Raw genomic sequence first — 22,201 nt, 5'->3', positions numbered from 1 at the left:
CCTTGGCAATTTTACTATAGTGATCTTGCTTTCTGAGCGGGGTACTTAATATCTCATTTTTTATGTTTTTCCTGATCCACAATGATACATCATGTTGGGTTTTAATTCGATGAAAAACATGGCGAGAACTTTTTCAAAACAACCCATAAACGATCCCAAAGATCCAAACATGTAATAAAGGGTAGAAAAACTTTTTACCTTTCTCCTTTAGATTGAGAACATAGAACAGAGGTGATCTATGGTGAGATGAGGAGTTGTGATACGAAATCCTTCTAATTACCACACACGCGAAATAGTGTGCGAGCACCTTCCAATTGAATCAATAATGTTTGTTTTTTGTTTGTTCAAAGTAAATTCTACGTAGCCCAAATTTAGATTCTAAAGCCTTTTTTTTATCTCATAAAACCCTAACTTCTCTCTTAAATACTAATCTTTATAAATGACATAATGCCCATACAACATTAGAGATATATAGGTGGGTTGCACAAGGTTAGGGGAGACTAAGTTTTGATTTATTTTAAAATAAAAATCTTATTTCTCAGTTGGTATTACCCATTCACTGGTACTATAGAAGAATCTGTACATTTATTATGAGTGACTTGTAATAGCAAGTTACCAACCTTACCACTTATTTCTCATTTGAATTACCGAATCTTCTTGACGAGATTAAAACCTTGAAATCTTCAGACTTCAGAAAAATGCAGATATGAACATATGTGCATCAAAGCATTTGTTGCTAAAACTAACATGTGAATTGATAATTCTAAATTTCCTAAGGCACATGAATCGAAGCTCTCTTCGTTTTTCTTCTTCAATGTTGAGTATTGAGACTGTTTTTTTTTTTTTGAATTTGATTATTTTAACTTGTGTTGAGTATTTAGATATTTTAGAGTTTTTATTTGAAAGACTCAAAACACATGCATGATATCGCATGTTGTTATTTGCAGTGTAAAAGTTAATAGTTTTTGCATTCCTTGGATTATCAATTTTTATACATTGGATTACACTGGTTTACTAATTGTTTATATTCACTAGATTTGGTATTTTTTTTAATATTTATAAATATGTCCTTATATTTATAATATTCACATGTTTTCCTCGCATTTTTGTTTCCTATGTTTTTTAGAAATTCCATATATACGTTTCCATTTCTGCATTAGCTTCAATTTTCGTACATCATAAAATACAAGTTTATGTTTCTATAAAAAAAATAAGAAATGAAATAGACATGTCAATACTAAAATGGGCACTTTAGTCATTCCATATCCTGAAATAATGTTTTAAAAATCGAACCAAATTGACAAGTAGGTCAGGAGTCAAACGGATCAACTGGTTGTTTTGAATTAGTTAAACTGGATGACGTCTTAAATAATATATATATATATATATATATATATATATAATAAAATTACATTTAATTAAACATAAAAATATATATGTAACTATAATATAATAGTATAAAATATATATTTTTAATTTAGTTTAAATTAGGAAATTACTAGAATTTTAAATTTTTGTCTGTGTATATTTAAAATTTAAATATAAATTTAAATACTAAGTAAATTTTGTTTATATTATAAAGATAAATTAACTTTTTAATAAATAATAAATAATATTTTAAAGTTTAAGTATTAGTATAATATATAAATTTATATTGTTGTTAATAGTTAGAAATGGAAAGCTAGCTTAGTGGTAAAATATGTCTAGTGATACTTAGTGATACTGAAACTCAAACTGTTTTGATCATCAGGTAGACTATCCTAAATGCCTGTAGGAGGCTCATCATAGCCCAAGGAAAGGGACCCTACATAATTCGCCAACCAGTCTACTGCTCTGTTATCTTCCCTGTAGGAATGAATGAAACAAATGCTCCAATCTGTTCCTTTAAACTCCCCACACTTATTAATCAACCACGAGAAAGAATGGGTAAGGGTAGTGTGGGTTCTCATAAACCCAACTACCACTTATGAGTCAAACTTCACAACAATCCGTATATACCCCTTATTCCAAACGAGCCTCAAATCATAAAAAAAAACCCCAAATTCTAGATAGAAGAGCTGACCAACCACATATCTTAGTCGTAAAACTGCCCTTTTAGACACCATGATGATCTATCATTAGACCCCAGCCAAAGCCACACCATTGCCTAACTTGTAGGAACCATTTGTGTTTAATTTCAGGCAACCGAAGCCCCGGAGGCTGCCACAAGATCAACGTTATAGTGGACATGCGGAGAAGAGCTGTTATTCCCTTGTTCAAGAGCCAACTGAAAATCATTTGCATTGGAACAAATATCAATACTGATGTCTTTTAGGCTGATAGACCCTTAATATGATAAATTTGGACTATAGCAAGTATACTAGGTCGTTTGTAGTTGGATAAAGCCAAATGTCATTTCCATAGGGATTGAGTTTTAAGTCTTAGAATAATTACCTTAAAAGCTAGAATCAATAACTTGAAGTGGGTTCACTGAACATGCATAAATGAACGAAAACATGGATATAAAAGGTTGAATATCAGATTTGAATAGATGCAGGTCTAGCACTACACCGAACTGGCAATTACAAGCATGACTATTCCATCAAATGAAGAATTAATAAGTTTCTTGGTTTGAGTATGTCCTTCTAGTCTCACTAAGGTCTGATGTCCCATTTCCAAAGATCCCAAGAATAGAACTTAACCAAGTATCCCTGTGCTAAGGTATTCCAGCATAAAGAACAAGGAGCATTCACAAGTGAAACCTCAATATATGGTTATATTCATGTCCGTCCATAATAACATACATTAAATGGCTATTTCCATAATTTTAGAGCACTGTCGTGTGATCCATTATTACCAATACATAGATTTGATCATTGTCTAAGCATTTAAGCACACCATTTAATAACCATTTAGAGATAAAAAAAACACTTCATTGATGAAAAAGAAATACTTACAATCACCATTTATGACTGGCTGGAACGGTAAAAAGAAAACTACTCACTCATGTCCATGAGTGAACAAACTGTTCTATCCAAAAAGTAACTAAAAACAGAAATTTTAAAGGTAATACTAAAAGGTGGCTGAAGGTAAAGAAGATCCCTCACCAACCACAAAATGAACTATTTATAGGACAAAAGGTTTAACCCTAAACAGTAAGGCTTAATAGTATTTAGGTACAAAACACTAAAACAAGTGAATCACAACCCTTCATCAACATCATGGTGGAAGAAAGCTGTCCCCCACGTTTCACTCTCTCATTGGTTCCTGCTTGAACCGCGTGTTTATCCGAAATCCATCTGTTTGACCCGTTTCTATTACTGATTTTGTTGTTCTGCACTTCTTCATGGTTGTTCGAGAGGAATCCTTCTTGAACTGTCATTTCTGGCTGTTTCTTCCAATTTTGGTAGAAAACTTGATATTTGAAGCTCTTTTCCATGAACGTTTTGCCTCGCAATCTTGTCTATCTTGCTCTTATCAACCCTTCAAAAATTAATTGATTCCTTCCCTTCCATAGAACCCAAGTGCAAGTCGCAAAAACCTTAGACCAAGGAATACACTCAATGCAAGTCGCAACATGCAGATTATCAAGTAATCAAGCACGAAAATCTATGGAAAAGAAACGAGCGTAGAGCTTTTGAGGAAGAAGTTTCAGCCACTTGTGACGAGCTCGGTTGCAATCCATGAGGAGATGAAGCTCAGTCTCTGGAAGGCTACAAACCATACAACTACCAGAGGCCGCAATATGTCGTTGTTTTCTATTAAAGTTGCACATCAACCTATCAATCCCCACAATCCATCCAGAAGAATAGGCAAATGCGCTCCGACACCTTCATATCCTAGATAAGACTCCACATCGTCACAACAGAAATCGAAGGGCATGGTGTTGGAGTCGATAGCATGAAGAGACCGTATACACACCCATATTTGATCCCATCCAGAACCAGTCTTCTTCATTCACATCATCCATAAACACACAATAAGTAGCAATTTGAAGGACCGATTCACGATTAACCCGATCGGTTTAATCCGATTTAATAAGCATATAAAAACCCAACATCAATCAAGTCGGATACCTGACTGGTTCATGATCAAACCGGTGAACCGAATGGTCGTGTTCGATCCGATTTTCAAAAGACACTCACGAAAATATTTAATTTCATTTAGTAAAAGGAAAGGTCTTACAAAATAACCTGTTATTCACATATATCAAAGACAATCCACTGAAAACATAACACGTACCAATCCTACTTAGCAGTGTAAACTGCCACAGCGCAAATCCAACGGTCAAACGCATCCCGAATCCAACGGCCCGTATTTTCTACTTTAGTCTACATATATCCCTCTTTTGCTTTACCTACATAAACCCCATTTCAATTATAGGGTTTTAGTCACTCGCAGCAGTGAAAGAGAAGAGAGAAACAGGCGTGCTTATTGATCCGCAGGCATACTTCGAATCATTCTTTGTTTGTTAATCCTACCTTTATCCGTTTTTTGGTTTTTATTTTCTTTGTTTTTGTTGAATTCTTTTTTTTTTTTTTTGTTTCCTCTGTTCAATCTGATTTTCGTATGGGATTTTTCTAGGGTTTGATTCAGGTGATGCTTGATATAGACCGAAGAATATTTTATTTGCTGGTTTTGTGTGTTTATTTTTAAGAGCTTGTTGTTGACTGCACTATTGTGTTTTGCTATATGATTCAGTCTTGCTCAGTCGACAGGAAAATGCAATAGAATAATAAATCCGGGGTTGCTTGGTATTTTCAGATTTGAATAAGGAAAAAAAAGTATCCAAACTCAAATCAGATACGCAAGTCTGAATCTTGATTTCTGATCTGCGCTAAACTTGTAGATTTTTACCCAGATGATATGTTGAGTTGGATGTCGTTATAAGAAAGAATATGGATGTCTTTAGGGTTCCTTTATCTGGAATGAACCTGAACTATTGCCTTTTACTTATTATATTCCGGTTTACATAGTTGTTTTGGTTGTTATTGAGAGTAGTTGTCAGTTTACCTGGTTAAAGTTCAAACAAGAGCTTGAAAATGATTTCTTTTTTGTTGAATTTTCTTAAGCATTGGTAGTTATTGTTAATTCTTTTTGTGGATCAACATGAAGAAAAAAGCTGCCTACTATTGTGTGGTTTTTATTTTTTGGGGAATGGCTTTCTTGAGCAAAGGTGAACATTTTCTCGTGGTCATTATATTTTGCTGGTACACAGGCTCGAAAAGGTTAAGCACTTTAATGTTGTCATTATATTTTTCTGGTACTCTCTCTAGACTTTTCCTCTTTTAACTTAAATGGCGTTGATTGCTGCTGTTGTACCTTGGTCATGAAACCTTTAAACAGCTGTAATGCAACTGTATCTGAAATTTGAATCCCTGTTCAGGATGTTTATGTTGAGCTGTTGCAGTTTTGGTCTTTGTTTGAAAGAATGATAACTCACAATATATCTTAATTTTTTTCTTAGGTTATTGCAATGGCTTTCCTTAGTAAAGTTGGAAACATCCTAAAACAGACAGCCAGCAGGCACATCAACAGTGAACTTTCTGTATCCAGGCCATCCATTTATCAAGCAATAAGATGCATGTCATCTTCAAAAGTTTTTATTGGAGGTATCCCTGAGTGTTTGTTTACTTGTCCTTATTGTACTGCTATCTTTGGCCACTTGCTCAGTGTTAATTTTTATCAAACTTATGCCTTTTGCAGGTATTTCTTATGCTACTGATGACACCAGTCTGAGAGAAGCTTTTAGCAAATACGGTGATGTCGTGGAAGGTATTTATTTATGTTTGACCATATTGTTTTTAGAAGTTCCATTAACGGGAATGGGGTTTCATTTCAAAAGTTGCAGGAGAAGTTATGTTTAGAGCATGACGTTTTGATGTTGTTTGATGCTCCCTCTTTGCAGCTAGAGTCATTGTGGATCGAGAAACTGGTCGTTCGAGAGGATTTGGATTCGTTACTTACAATTCGGGCGAGGAGGCTTCTAGTGCCATCCAGGCATTGGATGGACAGGTAATGTTGCTCTTGCTTGTCTCAGTGTCTGTGTCAGTGAGGGAGCAGGTGGTTGATGAAAGTGGAGAGCAGAAAGTAACTTAATGGAAGATGAATTGTACTTTCTCTGCAGTAGCTTTTATTGTTTCAATTTTTACCCTTTGTTTTGGTTTGAGGGTTAATAAAGTAAGGTAAGAGTGTACCAAAATGTGTTCGTTTTGAGTTGTAAATAGTAGGTATGGTTTTTGATGGTAAATTGATGGGTTACAATGTGCAAGAAGTTTTAACACTCTTAATTGGAGAGTTTCCATGGTAATGTATATTACTATGATTTACTTTACCTTAATTTAATAATACTCCATCCAAACAAAGGGTTAGTTGCAGATACTGGAAAGAAATATTGAAGTGATGCTAAAGTAATCTTTTTGTTCTTCTTTGTGATTAAATCGTTAAACATCTCTAAACCAAGAATAGACCTATCAACATAATTTGAGGGAGAAGATTTTACTTAGTTGTGTTTGTTGACTTGTTGCTTTGGTAATTGGACTGTGTGCACGTTGCAAGGGATTATTTTTTCCCTTCAGCTTGGCTTAGGAGCCTCTAGCTCTTCTCTCAGCACGTTATTCATATTCTCTTGTGCAGATTCTCTACTATCTGTATAAGCTGCCACTGCCAATCACTGATCTTGTCTCCTCTCCACTTTCCCTCTAGATTTATTGATGTGCTCCCAAATTCTTGTTTGGAGTTTCCTTAAGTAGGGCTATTTGATGGCGGAATAGGACTCTAATCTTTGAAATTCAAAGCCATAGTTGGCGTTGAGATTCCAGTTCAAGTGTATCAATCAAAATAATGGGATGATTAAACAGTATAGCTGCTTCTTGTTCATTGCTTTAGTGCTGCTGTCCATGCCTTGTATTAATGCAGCCATGTAAACATTTGTGTATGTTTCAGCTTTCCTCCAAACTCACACTAGGCTCACTATTCTTAACAAAGGTCATCAGTATTGACAACCAAAGGAGTCCAAGCCTTCTTGTGCTGTGGTTCTCTCTAATACTATAGTAAAAATCCGTTGGCATTTGCTTTTACATTACTTGATCAATGACACCTTTCCTGAGATTCGCTTTGCATATTATTAACACATTGGCTCATAATTTCTTTTTTTTTTCCTCTTAAAAAATACTCAGTTCATTAAATTCTTAAACATTAAAATTACTGTAACATCATTTAATTGGGTTTATCTTCTATGAGTAGCGCTGCGGTAATGGTATGGCACTGTTTATTACATGAACCCTAGATTTTGAGTTAAACAACCCCTCTAGCTAATGTTTTGAAGCCTTTTGTTCATGTGTTTGATTTATGCTTCTATTCACAGGATCTTCATGGTCGACGAGTAAGAGTGAACTTTGCAAATGAAAGAGCTCGTGGAGGAGGTGGTTTTGGTGGCGGCGGCGGCTATGGTGCTGGAGGCTATGGTGCTGGAGGTGGTGGCGGCTATGGTGGGGGCAGTAGCTATGGCTCTGGAGGTGGAGGCTATGGCGGGGGAAGCAACTATGGTTCTGGAGGTGGTGGTTACAGTGGAAGTGGAGGCTATGGTGGTGGTGGGAGTTATGGTGACACAGGTGGAAGTGCTGGATATGCCGGCGGTGACAGTACTAGTACTGGTGCTTATGGCAGTGGCTCTTGGAATCAAGGGAGTGGTGCTGGTAATGTTCCTGGTGGAAACATTGGCGGAGGTGGTGTTGGCAGTGATTTTGGTAGCAGTGCCAGTGGTAATGAATTTGGTGTCCCGGGAAATACCGGTTTTGATGATGTTCCTGGAAATTTCCAGGATGATGCTGATGACTTTGCCAAAAGGGCTTGAAAGAAATCCTTGATTATAGGAAGCAATGGAGGTTGCCTCCACCATATTATAAGAAGACTGCATTTTGTTTCAGCTATCTCTCTCCCTAACTTTTTCTTATCAATTCTGCAACATTTATCAATTTGGTTTTGTGAAGAGAACATTTTGTGTCGTTGCTTTTTTAGATTTTAGAAAAACAAAGGGTATCAGTAGAAATAATTTGAGTTGTAGATACTGTTTGGTATTTCCCCAGTTTCTCTCTTACGTCACATTTTTATCTTGGTCTTATTTTGCTGTGTTCCAAACGTCGCTGACTGTCATTATTGCGCTGGAAAAACATCAAGAAATTTTGTTTCAGAGATGTTTATGCCTTCAACATGGTAAGCTGAATCAGCCGTTCTTTTGTGTAGGTTGATTTGGTTAATTAGTTTGCAACTTCAGATGCCGTTAGGCAGTTCCTCTTTTTCTGAAATATTGAGGTTCTAATTTAAGATTTCTAGCTTAAAATTTTAACCATTTATTTGATTATTCAAGTCACACATCTCCTTCTATGGATTATCTCCAAATTAAAGTTTGTGTGTATACTCTAATTCGATTGGAGCCTTTATATGGATTATTATCTCCAAATTGAAGTTTTGAGGCTGAAGTTATTTGAAATTATAACCCATAATCATAAACAGCAAATCTTAATTTGTTAATCATTTAGTTGGATAACCAAATTGTACTCTTTAATTTGTAGGGGATAAGATGTTTTTGCTATGCTCTCCATTGGTGAAATCAATTGTACGTGTTTATATGATATATTTTGGGAGTTGGTAAGGACTATTTGCAAAAAGCTTGTTGATTTTGTAAGACTGGAGAGATAATTATTAAGGAGCCATAAATTATATTTTTGGTTGAATACCCTCAGATAATTATTTTTGTTAATTTTTAAATGAATAATCTTTGATTTTAACTATAATGTTACAATATTATAAATTTAATCCTAACATTTTCGATCAAAATCAATTTTAACTGTATGTTATTGAATATTATAAATTTAACACTAACATTTCTAATCAAGATCAATTTTAACCTTACGTTGTCGAAAATTTGAAAAGTTAGCTTGACTGTTATTTAACTTTTACATCAGACATTCCTAATAAGTTTATCGATAAACCGGAGCGGTTTTATACATTTTTTTGTTGGCTATTGTAACTATATTAATAAAATATTAAAGATTTTAGACACTTTGGACAAATTTTTTGTGATTTAATGTGGCAATTTTTTATGATTTCATATGTGGCAGACTTATTTATTAGCATTTTAATAGGTTTATTTTCATAACGATGTTAGTAACACATTAAATATTTTAAGTGAAATATTATAGTTAAATAATAGTTAATGTAGTTTTTTCAAATTTTCGGTAAAGTGAGACTAAAATTGATCCCTAGAAAATGGTTAAGTTTGAACTTTATCAAATCTGCACTTCACTAAGAGTGTTAGGGTCAAATTTGTTCTTTTTATTCGAAGAGAGTTTGTTTAATATGTTTCAATTCTAATGAAATGGAGAATCAAAATCACTGAATAAACGAGAAAGATATAATAATTAAAATCACGAAACAAGGAATTTAACTAACTATACATTTAACTAACTATACATTGCTACCTTTTTACAATTTCATGTGGGCTATGATAGTGATAATGAACAAGAAAGTAAGACTTGAGTTAGAAAAAGGAAAATGAGAGTGTCTGTGGGTAAAGAATCAATTGTTCTCTATTTCATGTATATGCTGCAAAACTTTCTGTTTTCAAGTTAATGTTCAATTTCATCCATGTAAAACAACATTCTCTGTGCATTTAACACTACAGGAGACCCCTTTCTGGTCTGCTCCACAATTTGCTTTATCAGTTGCTTCTCCAGCTCATCATTACCATCTTCTTCTTCACTTGTACCATCATAAACCAATTCCTCAACTCCTTCACCGTTCTCGGGATGGAACGAATCTATGTTCTGTTGGTAGTTGCTTCTATAAACCCCAGGTGGTGGTGAATCATCTTCTTCCGACTCATTTGTCTTCATTAGTTCCTCGTAAGCTTCGTTATAAGCATCAAGTGCTTTCCCTGATAAATTCATAACGAGTGGTTGGGCCATGGGATTGAAATCTTCTTCAGAAATTGGACTTTCTTCACCAGAAGAGTATCTAAGTCTAAGCTTACTGCCTGATAATTTCCTCTCAACACTCTTATGTTGAGATTCCATTTGTCGCACCTTCCTCTCGCTGTTTTGAAGGGCCTGCTCAAGCCTCTTCACATGCTCCTCAAGTCTCGATTCAATAACTTCATGCAGGCGTAGGCTCAGTTCTCGGGGCGAAACTGCATAATTCCCTTTGGGGGTTGTTGAAGTACAACTGGCATCTCGGTCCGATTCTGTTTGGGGAACAGCTACACCATTGACCATGTCAGCCCTTAGTTCACCTTGGGCGAAATCTACTACAAAGTCGGGATCAAGCTGCATCACATTCACCCTCCATCAGAAATGGAACAATCAAGTAATCATCAAAATAATGAAATGTCTGAATTCTTATTAAAAAAGAAGCCTAATAATAGCTTTAGTGACATGCGTCTAGCTAATAAATTGAATATTGTATATATCTGTAGATCGTAAGACGAGAACAATTTAATTTCAAAGGAGTCCACTATACACTAAAAAAAGGGCGGCCCGGTCGCATTACGCGTCCCCGCTGAGCGAGGGTCCGGGGAGGGGTCCCACCACAAGGGTGTATTGGGGGCAAGCCTTCCCTTGCCAATTTAATTGGCAAGAGGCCGCTCCTAAGACTCGAACCCGTGACCTCTGGTCACACGGCAACAACGTTTTTACCGTTGCGCCAAGGCTCGCCCTCTGAGTCCACTATACACTATAAGATAAAAACTAAGTGCTAGCTTAAACTGTATGATAGAGTACATTAGTTGTCAAAAAACTTGGTTTAAGAAATCAGTGCTATAAAAGGTCAATTGTTTGGCAGAAAGAATGAAAATTTATCTCATTGCCATTAGGTTGGCTAGATATACACGAATTCTTTAATGCATAATCTTAAAAAAAATGATTAAATTTCAACAATTATAATGTCCAGAGAACTTGAAGACGGTATTTTTGAACCTATAGGTCTGCAGTTGAAGACAATTATAATGCAAAATCATTTTGCCAACATTTTGTCCAAATAACATATCCTTCAATATCTTAGATTCAACACAAAAAACAAAGCAATTAAACGTTATAAATAATGGGTGCTTCTTGATAACAGGAACAGTTGAACAGTATGGGGAACTCTTGAAAAATGATAGCAGGCAGCAACTGAGCAATAGTGAGAAAAAATGAAGATTATATGGATATACCTAATGCAATTCAGAAAAAATACTTATTCAAGAAGATTATATGAAGATTGCCCATCAGATACCTAATGCAATTTTGTTAGGTAAGATTGGAATAAGAGCACTTGGATGGTGGTTGCTATATCAATGGTTTCTCAATAAACTTGTGGACAAAGAATTTCATAGTTATAAAAAAAAAGGCAGGAAGAAGGAAAGGTTAATCACAATCCAGTAAGAAATCAAATTTCTAGTTGACAAGGATCCCAAAGTAAATAAACATGCTTTACCTCAACGCGATCAGACAATCTTCCCTCCTGTCCAGATGTATTAATGCTTAGCCCCAACCTCTCAAGTTCAGCTTCAAGCTCTGCTTCAATCTTACTCATGTCTCCTGAAGTCTCTACAGCCTTTTCACATTGTGATTCTTTACCATCATAATTTGCTAAAGCATTCCTTTCCTCGCTTGTATCCTGTGATTCAGAGTTCTCATCTGCTAGCTCTTTTACTGTCAATGAATCTTTCATCTCGAGTTCTTCTTGTAGATCTTGAACCAAGTTCTCTGTCTGCTTCAACAAGTCTTTAAGTTTGTCTCTCTCTCTTCCACTAGATAGGAGAGATGATATTATTCCAACAGAGATGCCCAGGCAGAACAAAAAGGTTTGATCAGGTGATCCTGATGAGAGGACAAAGATAAGGTCAATAAGCTAATAATATATCACTGATAGATAAATAAATGAATAATAAGATACATGATCTTCACCAGTAACTGCAACAAATCCCAAGCCATGATGCACAAACTAGAGCAGAAGATTTATATACAGAAACTAACAAATTAGTGCTCAATATGGTCTTCCAGAAACCTCTTGTCATATGCAGACAGAGCTAGCAGACAGCTTTTACATAAACAAGAGCTTCACCATATTTATTATTTATCATTAACAGGAATTAAGTTGCTAATCCAAACAGAAAATAATTGCAACTAAAGTACAAAATGCTATATCAGTCTGAAATTTGGAAGGATAAAATTATATTTTTTGGGAATGCAACAAAAATCAGCGGTCCAAGGATTGTAATAGCTTATTTCACCTGTTGCTGAAACAAAGTGAATAAAGCATTTTTAGCTTAGCATTAGGTTTAGTGGTGGCAGCTAAATGAAACACAAAATCCATATAGATAGCAGAAGACATCCAGTTACAGTTTTTATTCATTTATTATCAATCTTTTAATGCTTGCATTTTTGTCCAAATTCTAATCAAAGAGTACATTTGCTAAAGTTCTATTTATTTAAAAATCAAACATGGAACTAACTTTAGTATTAAGATAATATTGAAATTAATTACTGGAATAGTGATAAAATTGCAAAAGGTGAAGAGGTTTGGATATATATTGTCATTCTATTACAATTGCCTTAACATTTTCAAACCACCTGGGCATCCTCTCTAATCCAAAAATGAAAGAGAAACATACCATGTTTAGAAACGAAGCGCTTTGCATTGCCTGCTTTATAGGAACTTCTCAATCTTTCGTTGTGTCCCTTCCGCATCTTAGATTTTATCTTATTGAGTGCATCCAATGTGCTAAGTTTTGGTAGAGGCAGAACCCCTCTAACATTTCCCTCCTTAAGCAGCTTATCATCCGCATTAATCTGTATACTAAATGAATCACGACTGCCCCTGCTAATTATCTGATTCCCATCAGTTACAAGCAGTGTCCTCGTAGTTGTGGACGGCGATGGGAAGACACTAAGCATGTATTCTTCCATTTTAGAGTGTTCCTGGTACAGCTGAGCCATTACACAACTTTCAAGGGAACTGAGAGGTTTAATGGAATGGCCATATTTGGTTCTAAGAGATCTTCTTTTCTTTGCAGAATCATGAAAAAAGTCCACTTTTCCAGAACAAATCCAACCAGAATCATCATCTACCGTGCTGGTCAATCCAATTTCATCTTCATTTTCTCCTATCATACCATTTGTTGAGAAGCCAAGTGGAAAGCTTGAGGGTATATCCGAGTGATTACAATTTCCCGACCTTTCAGGGTTCCCAACATAAACACTAGTACAAACCTCTGCTTCTGAAGCATTATCTAACTTGTATACATTTGAAATTTTCTCAACCATAGAAGTATTAGTATCTTCTGTTAGCTTCTTCTTTTTCCCACTGAATCTGCGGAGAATTGGACAGCTGGGAAGTTCATGCTTCTCATGATTAGAAGGTCCAGACTCTGATAAACTATCCCTATCCTTCTGAACATTTTGCCAATATTTAGCAATGTATCCAGCAGCAGCAGCAGCTCCAACAACCCATATATCCATATCTCCTTCAACAGAACGTAAAAAAGCACAAATAAAATTCTACAACACTAAATCCATATCTCCACTTGGTATCTATTTCCACCAAAAACAAGTCTCAAGGCAGCAAGTTCCATCAATTCAGACAAAAAAGGTGATCCTGTACAGCTGTGCTGGAGCATTCAAATCCCTGCTATGAATGAGCTTGAACTATCTTCCAGTAATGAAAACTTATATCAATCTCTTCTTCCTCTTTGTATCTATTATCAGGAAAAATTCTGATATCACCAACCAAAAATCCACACTGAATGATGTAATTCCCCTGAAGCAATCATCAATTGCTACAGGGACGCGCAAAAGAGAACAAGGAAGAGCTAAAATTATTCAAACCGAACCAATCCCAATCTGACAAACTAAAAGTCGCAGCAGAAGAAATCCACCCACTTCAGAGAAGATTACACTAATCTAAATTCTGAACTTCACTAATTGCAACCACACTCTGAACTCCTAGGACGACGCAAAACCACATTTCTCTTCGCATAAAAAAATACAGAAAAAATCCCCCAAAAGAAAAATGCAGTCGAGCTAAAGATATGAACAGAAATCCATACCCATTAGGAAACAGCCTCCGAACTGCAAAAACCACGAATGAAACGAGTATGAGCCATATCGATTTTTCACCGGAAACGGCAAAACAAATTGAAAGAAAATCAAAGGAGCAGTAGATATTGGTAAGAAGTAGCTGAATGGTTAAAAGGGGGGAAAAAGGGTGGGGTTTGGCAGTGGAATAAAAAAACCTACCAAACCCAACTTTTGAAGACGAAGGTTTTTCTTTTGGAGCTGCTTAGCTGAATAATCTGTGAACAGGGTGGATTCCCTTCGACAATAAGACCCTTTGTATTTAACGTTATCTTCACTTACATAATATTAATAATACTACCTCCATTCTTTTTTACACGTGGTTAAGGTTTTTCATCAAGACCAATACAATATTAATGAGACTATTAAAATGATTAATGTACCCTTAATACTTTTTTCCTGGATCTCTACTTTCTATGCAAATTTTTTCTCTCTTATTAATTTTTATGACTTAATTAAGATAATTTGTATTAATAATTATATCTCTCTCTTACAATAAATAGGGGCAAATTAGAGAAAGTATTGTAAAAAGTGCATTAGTAATACAAAACGACATATAAAAATGAACAAATTCAAAAGTCCAAAACGTCATATAATAAAAAACGGAGGGAGTAAGATTTATTATTATTATTATTATTATTATTAAAAGAAATTTTGTGGAACATAAACCAAAATTACACAGTATAAAAAAAACAACTAAAACCAGTAGCAAAAGCTACAAAGTATTGCAAGAATACTTATCTCTCTTCTTCAAAGCAAGACCCCTTAATCTAACATAGAAAACAATATTCTCCACTACATTATTATAATCAAAACAAACTCATTGAAAATAAGATTTACTCCTGCTAACCATATATGGTAAACAGATGCAGTAAAAGCAATTCTTCTAACTCCAGCAAGAACCGATTTTCCAGCAGCCTTTTTTCCCAACCAACTTACAATTCTTCTCCAACTTAGATTCTCAACTGACAACATACACCTATCAACAATATTTTTCCACACAGCATGAGTGACAGGACATTTGAAGAACACATTGTCAATAGTTTCAGCATTCCCCTTACACAGATCACAAGTAGAATTCTGAACTATACCCAAACAAAACAACCTAGCTTTAACATTGAGTCTCTTGTGTATAGCCAACAAAACAATAAAACTACCTGGACCCCAAAGTAGCTTAGACCAAGGAACAATTTCATTTTTAGGCCGAATAACATTCCAAGCAGAAGAGATGGAATAAAATCCATTTTTAGAATGAGGCCAAATAATATTATCTTGTAAATTAGGGATAGGCTTGAAACAGCGAACAAGGTTCCAAGCATCCTAAGTAATTTTGTTCATAGGATCAAGCAGAACCCAAGACCCTCTCCTCCAAACTTCATCAACCTTAGCACCAATAGGAATATCAGCATCAGTAATGTCTAAAGCAGGAAAAAGCTCATGCAAACTCTTACCATTTAACCAAGGATCAAACCAAAAAGAGAAGCAATGGCCATTCCCCAACTTGTACTGAAATTTTCCTTTGAAGATGTCTCTTAACTGGAGAATCTTCCTCCAACTCCAGCTGGCCTCAAGAGGTTTAGTTAAACCCCCAAAACTCAACCTTTTGAGCTTATTTTCAATTACCCAGCTGGCCCAAAGTGTCTGTTTAGCAGTGATAATCTCCCACAGTAAACGACCAATAGCAGCTTTATTCCAATGATTAAGATTCAGTATACCCAAACCACCTTCAGATTTTGGTTGACACACTGTCTTCCAAGCAACCAGAGCTCCTCTAGAGTTGGAACTAGAACCAGTCCATAAGAAGTTTTTACATTTCTGATCAATTGCACAAATAACAGAGGCAGGCAAAATAAAGATGGAGGCCCAATAAACATGGAGACTCCTAAGAACTGCACTATAATCAACTGAATTCTCCCTATATATGTTAGATGCTTTGCACCCCAAGAATCAATTCTTCTTGTAACCCTTTCCACTAACACTGAACACTCCTCCTTGCTTAGCTTTGTGGAGATTAAAGGTATCCCTAAATACCTGACAGGAAAAGTCCCTTCACTGAAACTAGTTGAGGTTAAAATACTATTTTTAACCATTGCAGGAACCCCAACACTTAAAAACACATTACTCTTATTATTGTTAACTTGCAGGCCTGAGGAGTCCTCAAAAACTTTCAAACAGTGCATTAACTCCATCATAGAAGTGAGGTCTCCTTTGTAGAAAAGGAAAAGATCATCTACAAAACACAAATGATTCAATTTAAGCCTAGCACATCCCTTGTGAAATTTGAAAGAAGAAGTAATTGAGGAAATGAACATCCTTGACAGATACTCCATACATAAGACAAATAGTAAAAGGGACATGGGGTCCCCTTGTCTAACCCCCCTTGCCCCAGGGAAAAAACCCTCAAGACCACCATTTAGAACAATAGAGTAACAAGAGCTCCTAATGCAAGTCATAATCCATCCAATAAACTGATTGGGAAAATTAAAGTGCAAGAGAACTCCTCAATAAAATCCCAGTCAATTGTGTCATAAGCCTTCCTGAGATCAATCTTCATAGCACAATTGCTTCCAGAGGCATTTCTGTGATAATTACGGATCAATTCATGTGCTAGAAGAATATTATCTGAAATCCTTCGTCTAGGGGATAAAAGAAGATTGGTTAGGCCTCACCAGCTTACCCACTACCAAATTGAGTCTTTGAGTAAGGATCTTTGTGATTGTTTTGTAAACCACTGTACAACAAGCAATTGGTCTATAATCCCCCAAACCCTGTGGCACTGAAGTTTTAGGGATCACCACCAAAGCAGTTACATTAACATGTTTCAGCATTTTTCCAGTAATGAAGAAGTCTTTGATAGATTTACAGAAGTCGGTCCCAATTATATCCCAGCAATGCTTAAAAAAGAAGCTACCATAACCATCTACCCCAGGGGCCTTAGAGTCATTAATGCTCCAGAGAGCAGCTTTGATCTCCTCATCAGAGACAGGGGCACACAAAATCTCAGCATCCAATATTTCAAGAACATGACCTTTCCTAACCACAATTGGATCAACATGTTCTCTACAAGGTCTAACAGTACCAATAAGAGCTTTGTAAAAATTCTACCATAGCACTACTGATATCATTTGGATCAGACACTGTTCTACCATCATCTAGCCTCAAATAAGAGATCTGATTAAAACTTTTCTTGGTTTTAAACTGCTTATGAAAGAAAGTAGTATTGCTATCTCCCTCTTTCATCTATGAAATCCTAGCCTTCTGCTTGTAAAAGCTTTCTTCCATTCTTAATAGTTTCATAAGGTAGGATGCCATTCCACTTTCCTCTTCCAACAACACCTGATTCAAAGGATCCTGCTAAAGATTCATTTGAAGTTGATCCACAAGGTGTCTTTGTTTTAAAACTCTATCAGAGATATCAGAAAATTCTCTCCTATTCAAAGCCTTCAATTCATGCTTTAAGCATTTCAACTTATTCCATAATTGAAACATTATGCAACCAGAGTAATGTTTGCTCCAAGAGGATTTAACAATATCCATAAAAGTTGGATGTGACACCCATATGTTATAAAATCTAAAAAGAGATTTGGACCGTTTAGGCTCCTTACTGAGGGAAACCAGAACTAGTGAGTGATCTGAGATTCCCGCAGGGAGAATAATAGCTTCTCCACCCCCAAACCCATCAAGCCAATACTCATTAACAAACACCCTATCAAGTCTGCACCAAATCCGAGCAGCACCTATCTGGTTATTTGTCCAGGTAAAGTGGACACCCAAACTTTTAAGTTGAAGCAAATCCAAGTTGATAATAGTTGCCTGTAAAGCAGAAGAAGCATCAACAGGAAGACCCCCAATCTTATCTTCTTGCCCAATTACCTCATTGAAATCCCCCTGCACAATCCAAGGAGCCCCATTAACCTTTATGCCCCCCAAACTCTTCCATAGGTCCTCTCTATCTTCTTTCTTATTCATGCCATAAGTAACTGTCCAGTAAAATGAAGTAGCCCCCCAATGAACAAGACAGTGTAAAAATTGAGAATGATAAAAAATAGTTGAGATATAAACTATAGACTCATAAAAAACAATCCAAATTCTACTGAAAGGGGAGACAATATTACAGTAGAGCTTCCAATTTGGTAACTGCAGACCTTTCCAAACCTTGTTCTTATTTTCCTCTCTAACTCTAGTTTCTAGAATGGCAATTGCAAACAACTTATTTTTATAAACCAAAGACTGAATCTCTTTCTGTTTAATGGGGTCATTTAGATCCCTAATATTCTAATATGCTAACATTTGTCAGGAGGCTCCCCATTCTTCCTTCCCCTCGACCCAGCACCAATAACCCCAAAACAATCACCAGTGTAAGAAACCCTTGCATTAGAACTACCAACATTACTGACAAGAGCCATAACTTTATCAGCTAAACTAGATTCCTAGCTTACAACATTTTTACCTTTTACTTTGGTAACCCAAACCTCTTCCTTTGGCTTAGGAGGAACAAGGATTGCAATAGGAGCATTAGTAGATTCCACTGCCTTAGCTTTCCATACTGTCTTTTTAGGGACATAAACACAATTTTTGGCATCATGCCCAATCAGAGTACAATGTGAGCATGTGATAGGTATCCAATCATATTCTACTGCTTGCTCAAGGGTAATACCAAATTCATCCACCAAAGACACAAATTGGGGGAAATCTCCTTTAACCTCCATTTCAATAAGAATTCCAGCAAAACTCAAGCGTGTTTTATTAGCAGTAAACTGATCGTAGAAAATAGGTTTGCCTAGAATACTACCAATTTTGCTCAGCATTGGTAGAGACTAAAACTCCCAAGGCAAAAGAGGAAACTTAACCCAAATAGGCATTTTAGGCATTTTATATATTATTATTATTGTTATTATTATTAGGGTAAATAATTTATTAGTCCTCTAGTTTTTACCTAACATATCGTTTAGTTTTTTTTATTTTGAAAAACACATTTTAAGGTCTCACTATGCCATTTTCCCTTTCACATGACACAAGATACATGACAGACATTTGTTTTCGTGTCGTCTGAATATTTTTTATGACAGTATTTTAACTATATGTCATCTGAAGGCGAAGTAAAAAATGCGCTCGATTCTCAGATGACGTTACGATTACAGAAGTCTGTCATCCAAAGAAAACGCGCGTTTTTGTTAAATTTCACTTACTCATCAGATGACACCTGAAATAAATGTCTGTCATTGTAAACGAAAAACAAAAAAAAAGCGGCAAACGAAATTTCACTTACGCGGCCATATACCAAATTTAGGCGCTGGATGGTTTGACTGAAATTTCAGCTCGTATAAAAAGCTTGTCTCTCACCCAAAACCCCATTTTCTAAGTTACGAAATCTTGATCCCCTCTCATCTCTCTCTATCTCCATGGTTGATTCATGCAATCAGTGAGCTCGAAAGACGGTACTGGTAAATATCTATTGATTTTCATTGTTCCTTACTCTCTCTTTTCCTCATCCGATTTACTTTTGTGTATGTCGATTTCAGCAGCTAGAATAAGGATCTATTGATTTTTAGACCTATGATTTAAAGGGTTAGATCTCTCGCTTAGATACTGATTTTATTGTATTCATTGTTAGATTCACCACTGAAAAGCTTGGGTCTTTATTTTTTTTAACCTAGGGCAATACAGTGCTGGTTGCTGAAGATGTTCTGATTTCTTTTTATTTGAACATAATATTTGCAGGGATAGTAAGAATGCTACATGCGAAGGCTGACTGAAGAGATTGTCAATCAGTTCTTGCATTTAGCATATGAGAAGACTTCTTTAACTTATTGAGTATATATTGTTGTTATGTTGGTTTGAACTGATTGGTTGCATGTATGATGTTGTTGTGGGTGGTGCTGATAAGATAGGTTTGCAATATATCTTCCACTTTGGCGTAAAGATCTCTATCTTTTGCCAATATTAACCATTCAGTCCTTTTGTCTAGTTTTTTTAGACTTGTAACCGTTATATTTTAGTATAAATAGACATATATAAAAATAACAGAGTAACATGGTTAACTTGTATTGTACTATGGTTATCGTAAAAGCTAAGATATGTTCAGTTAAAAATATAAAAAAATAGATAAAAGGACCACAGAGTTAATATTGGTAAAAGATAGGGACCTTAAAATATGTTTTTCAAAATAGGGGGACTAAACAGTGTGTTAGGTAAAAACTATGAGACTAATAAATTATTTACCCTTATTATTATTTTTTGAAACCTTATTATTATTATTATTAAAAAAACAATATGGCCAAATTATCTTAATTTAATAAAATATAGTTACCTTACAATAAAATGAAATACAGTTTTATCAAAAAAGAAAAAGAAAACTTATTAGATTTGTTTATAGTTTTGTTCCATTTTGATAGATATTTTTTTATAACATTTTAATAGATACTTATGAAATGATAAATAAATCACTTTTAATTGGATTAAGCTATGAACATTATTTTAATGAAAATAAACCGTGGCGGAGTTAGAAGTTAAAGGTTTGGAGGCTAATCTTGACTAGTGACAAACGATGGACGAAAATTAGAGAAGACAACTGTCAAGTATTGAATCTGATATAGAGAATTTAGGGTAGAGAGAAAATTAAGGGAGAGAGAAGAGAAGAGAATTAAGGAAAGGAATTCTTCATTAATTTCTAGATAAAAACTTACAAGGATAAAGATATCTCATATATAGCATTACAACTATGAGGTGGCTAATTCTGTTACACTAAAGGACAAATAATACAATACCTGTACTATAGGACAAGATAGTACCATAATTGTGATGACATCTATTTTTTTTAGGGAATAATAAAAATTACTAAATACTAGCAATAAGGCTAGTAAATAACAAACTTAAGAAGCCACATAATAAGCAAGGTAAAATAGTAATTATTCAATTCACATAGTTAATTTACGCATGTACGTAACAATGCCTCCCCCTTTAGCACATTCTTGTCCCCCAAGAATGGTAGAACTCTGGAAATTGGGCTGCAATCATTGAAGTATCTTCCCAAGTAGCATAAATGGTAGGCAGATCCAGCCATTGGATTAAAAGCTGAGGAATAGAAGTATCACCAATTATTGCATTACGAGTGTTGTGCACTTTTGCTTGCTATATGGTGAAGGTCTCATCTTGAACTGGAGGCAAGGTTGTTAAAACTGGAAGTGTGGGTGAAGGCCTCTTTTTTAGCAGAGAGATGTGGAACACAGGATGGACCCTACATGTAGGAGGCAACTTCAGCTTATAAGCCACTTTTCCAATTCTTTCCAGCACTTGAAATGACCCATAAAACTTACCTGATAGCTTAAGGGAGCTACGCGTAGCCACTGTAGATTGTCTATAAGGCTGAAGCTTTAGGAAAACCCAGTCACCAACTGAAAATCCTCTATCTGTCCTTCTTTTATCAGCTAATTGCTTCATCCTGTTCTGAGCAGCGGAGAGACATTCTTTCAGAGTTGAGTTCATTTTCCGTCTTGCTTCTAATAAGTGCCCAGTTGCAGCTACATGAGACTCTGTGGAAACTGGAATTGTACCAGTACTCTGCTAAGCTGAGCTAGGTGGACCACTTTTTGGGTGAGAGATAAGTCATACTCCTCAAGTAATTCTCTAAACACTGGTTCAATCTCTCAGATTGCCCATCTGTTTGAGGATGATATGCAGTGCTGTATAGTAAGCGAGTGTCCAAAAGCTTCATAAATTCTTTCTAAAAAATCCCAGTGAACACCCTATCTCGGTAAGAAACAATTGTCTTTTGCATGTCATGTAGTCTGAATTTATTGTCTAGGAAAGCCTTGGCCACCACAGCTGCATTGAAAGGGTGTGTTAGAGGTATAAAATGCCCTGTTTTTGTGAACCTGTCCATCACTACGAGGATAGTATTGAACCCACTAGACTTAGGCAACTTTTCTATAAAATCCATGGCAATATCTTACCATGCACCCTATGGAATTGGTAGTGGCTGCATCAACCCTGGGTAGGCACAGTGGTCTGATTTGCATCTTAGGCAAGTGTCACACGATGCGATCCAAGTGGTGACCTGAGTCAGCATCTTAGGCCAATAAAAAGCTTGTTGCAACCTCGAGAATGTT

General features: G+C 35.7%; 2 protein-coding genes across 2 annotated transcripts; one reads left to right on the top strand and one right to left on the bottom strand.

Annotated features, from left to right (window-relative positions):
* Positions 1 to 4,305: 4,305 nt before the first annotated feature.
* Positions 4,306 to 8,101, top strand: LOC136233258 (glycine-rich RNA-binding protein 2, mitochondrial-like). Its single transcript, XM_066022873.1, has 5 exons — positions 4,306 to 4,424; positions 5,447 to 5,591; positions 5,686 to 5,754; positions 5,888 to 5,994; positions 7,346 to 8,101. The coding sequence occupies exons 2-5, from the start codon at positions 5,456 to 5,458 to the stop codon at positions 7,832 to 7,834; spliced, it is 801 nt and encodes a 266-aa protein (XP_065878945.1). The 5' UTR covers positions 4,306 to 4,424; positions 5,447 to 5,455; the 3' UTR covers positions 7,835 to 8,101.
* Positions 8,102 to 9,445: 1,344 nt separating this feature from the next.
* LOC136233247 (uncharacterized) lies at positions 9,446 to 14,318 on the bottom strand. Its single transcript, XM_066022864.1, has 3 exons — positions 12,632 to 14,318; positions 11,452 to 11,837; positions 9,446 to 10,304 (listed from the first exon to the last, which is right to left on the bottom strand). Exons 1-3 carry the CDS (start codon positions 13,476 to 13,478, stop codon positions 9,609 to 9,611), a joined length of 1,929 nt encoding a protein of 642 aa, XP_065878936.1. The 5' UTR covers positions 13,479 to 14,318; the 3' UTR covers positions 9,446 to 9,608.
* Between the last annotated feature and the right edge of the window lie 7,883 nt (positions 14,319 to 22,201).

This window comes from Euphorbia lathyris, chromosome 1 (genome assembly GCF_963576675.1).
Source record: "Euphorbia lathyris chromosome 1, ddEupLath1.1, whole genome shotgun sequence".
Classification (NCBI taxonomy): Eukaryota; Viridiplantae; Streptophyta; class Magnoliopsida; order Malpighiales; family Euphorbiaceae; genus Euphorbia; species Euphorbia lathyris.
This window is presented reverse-complemented; position numbering and strand designations above follow the sequence as displayed.

Excerpts from the sequence above, each read along its gene's own strand:
- LOC136233258 (XM_066022873.1), top strand. The coding sequence starts at position 5,456 with ATGGCTTTCCTTAGTAAAGTTGGAAACATCCTAAAACAGACAGCCAGC. Across the intron at positions 5,592-5,685 it reads TTCAAAAGTTTTTATTGGAG|GTATTTCTTATGCTACTGAT; the intron begins GTATCCCTGAGT and ends TGCCTTTTGCAG. Across the intron at positions 5,995-7,345 it reads TCCAGGCATTGGATGGACAG|GATCTTCATGGTCGACGAGT; the intron begins GTAATGTTGCTC and ends TTCTATTCACAG.
- LOC136233247 (XM_066022864.1), bottom strand. The coding sequence starts at position 13,478 with ATGGATATATGGGTTGTTGGAGCTGCTGCTGCTGCTGGATACATTGCT. Across the intron at positions 11,838-12,631 it reads GCGCTTCGTTTCTAAACATG|GATCACCTGATCAAACCTTT; the intron begins GTATGTTTCTCT and ends TCCTCTCATCAG. Across the intron at positions 10,305-11,451 it reads GATTGTCTGATCGCGTTGAG|CTTGATCCCGACTTTGTAGT; the intron begins GTAAAGCATGTT and ends AATGTGATGCAG.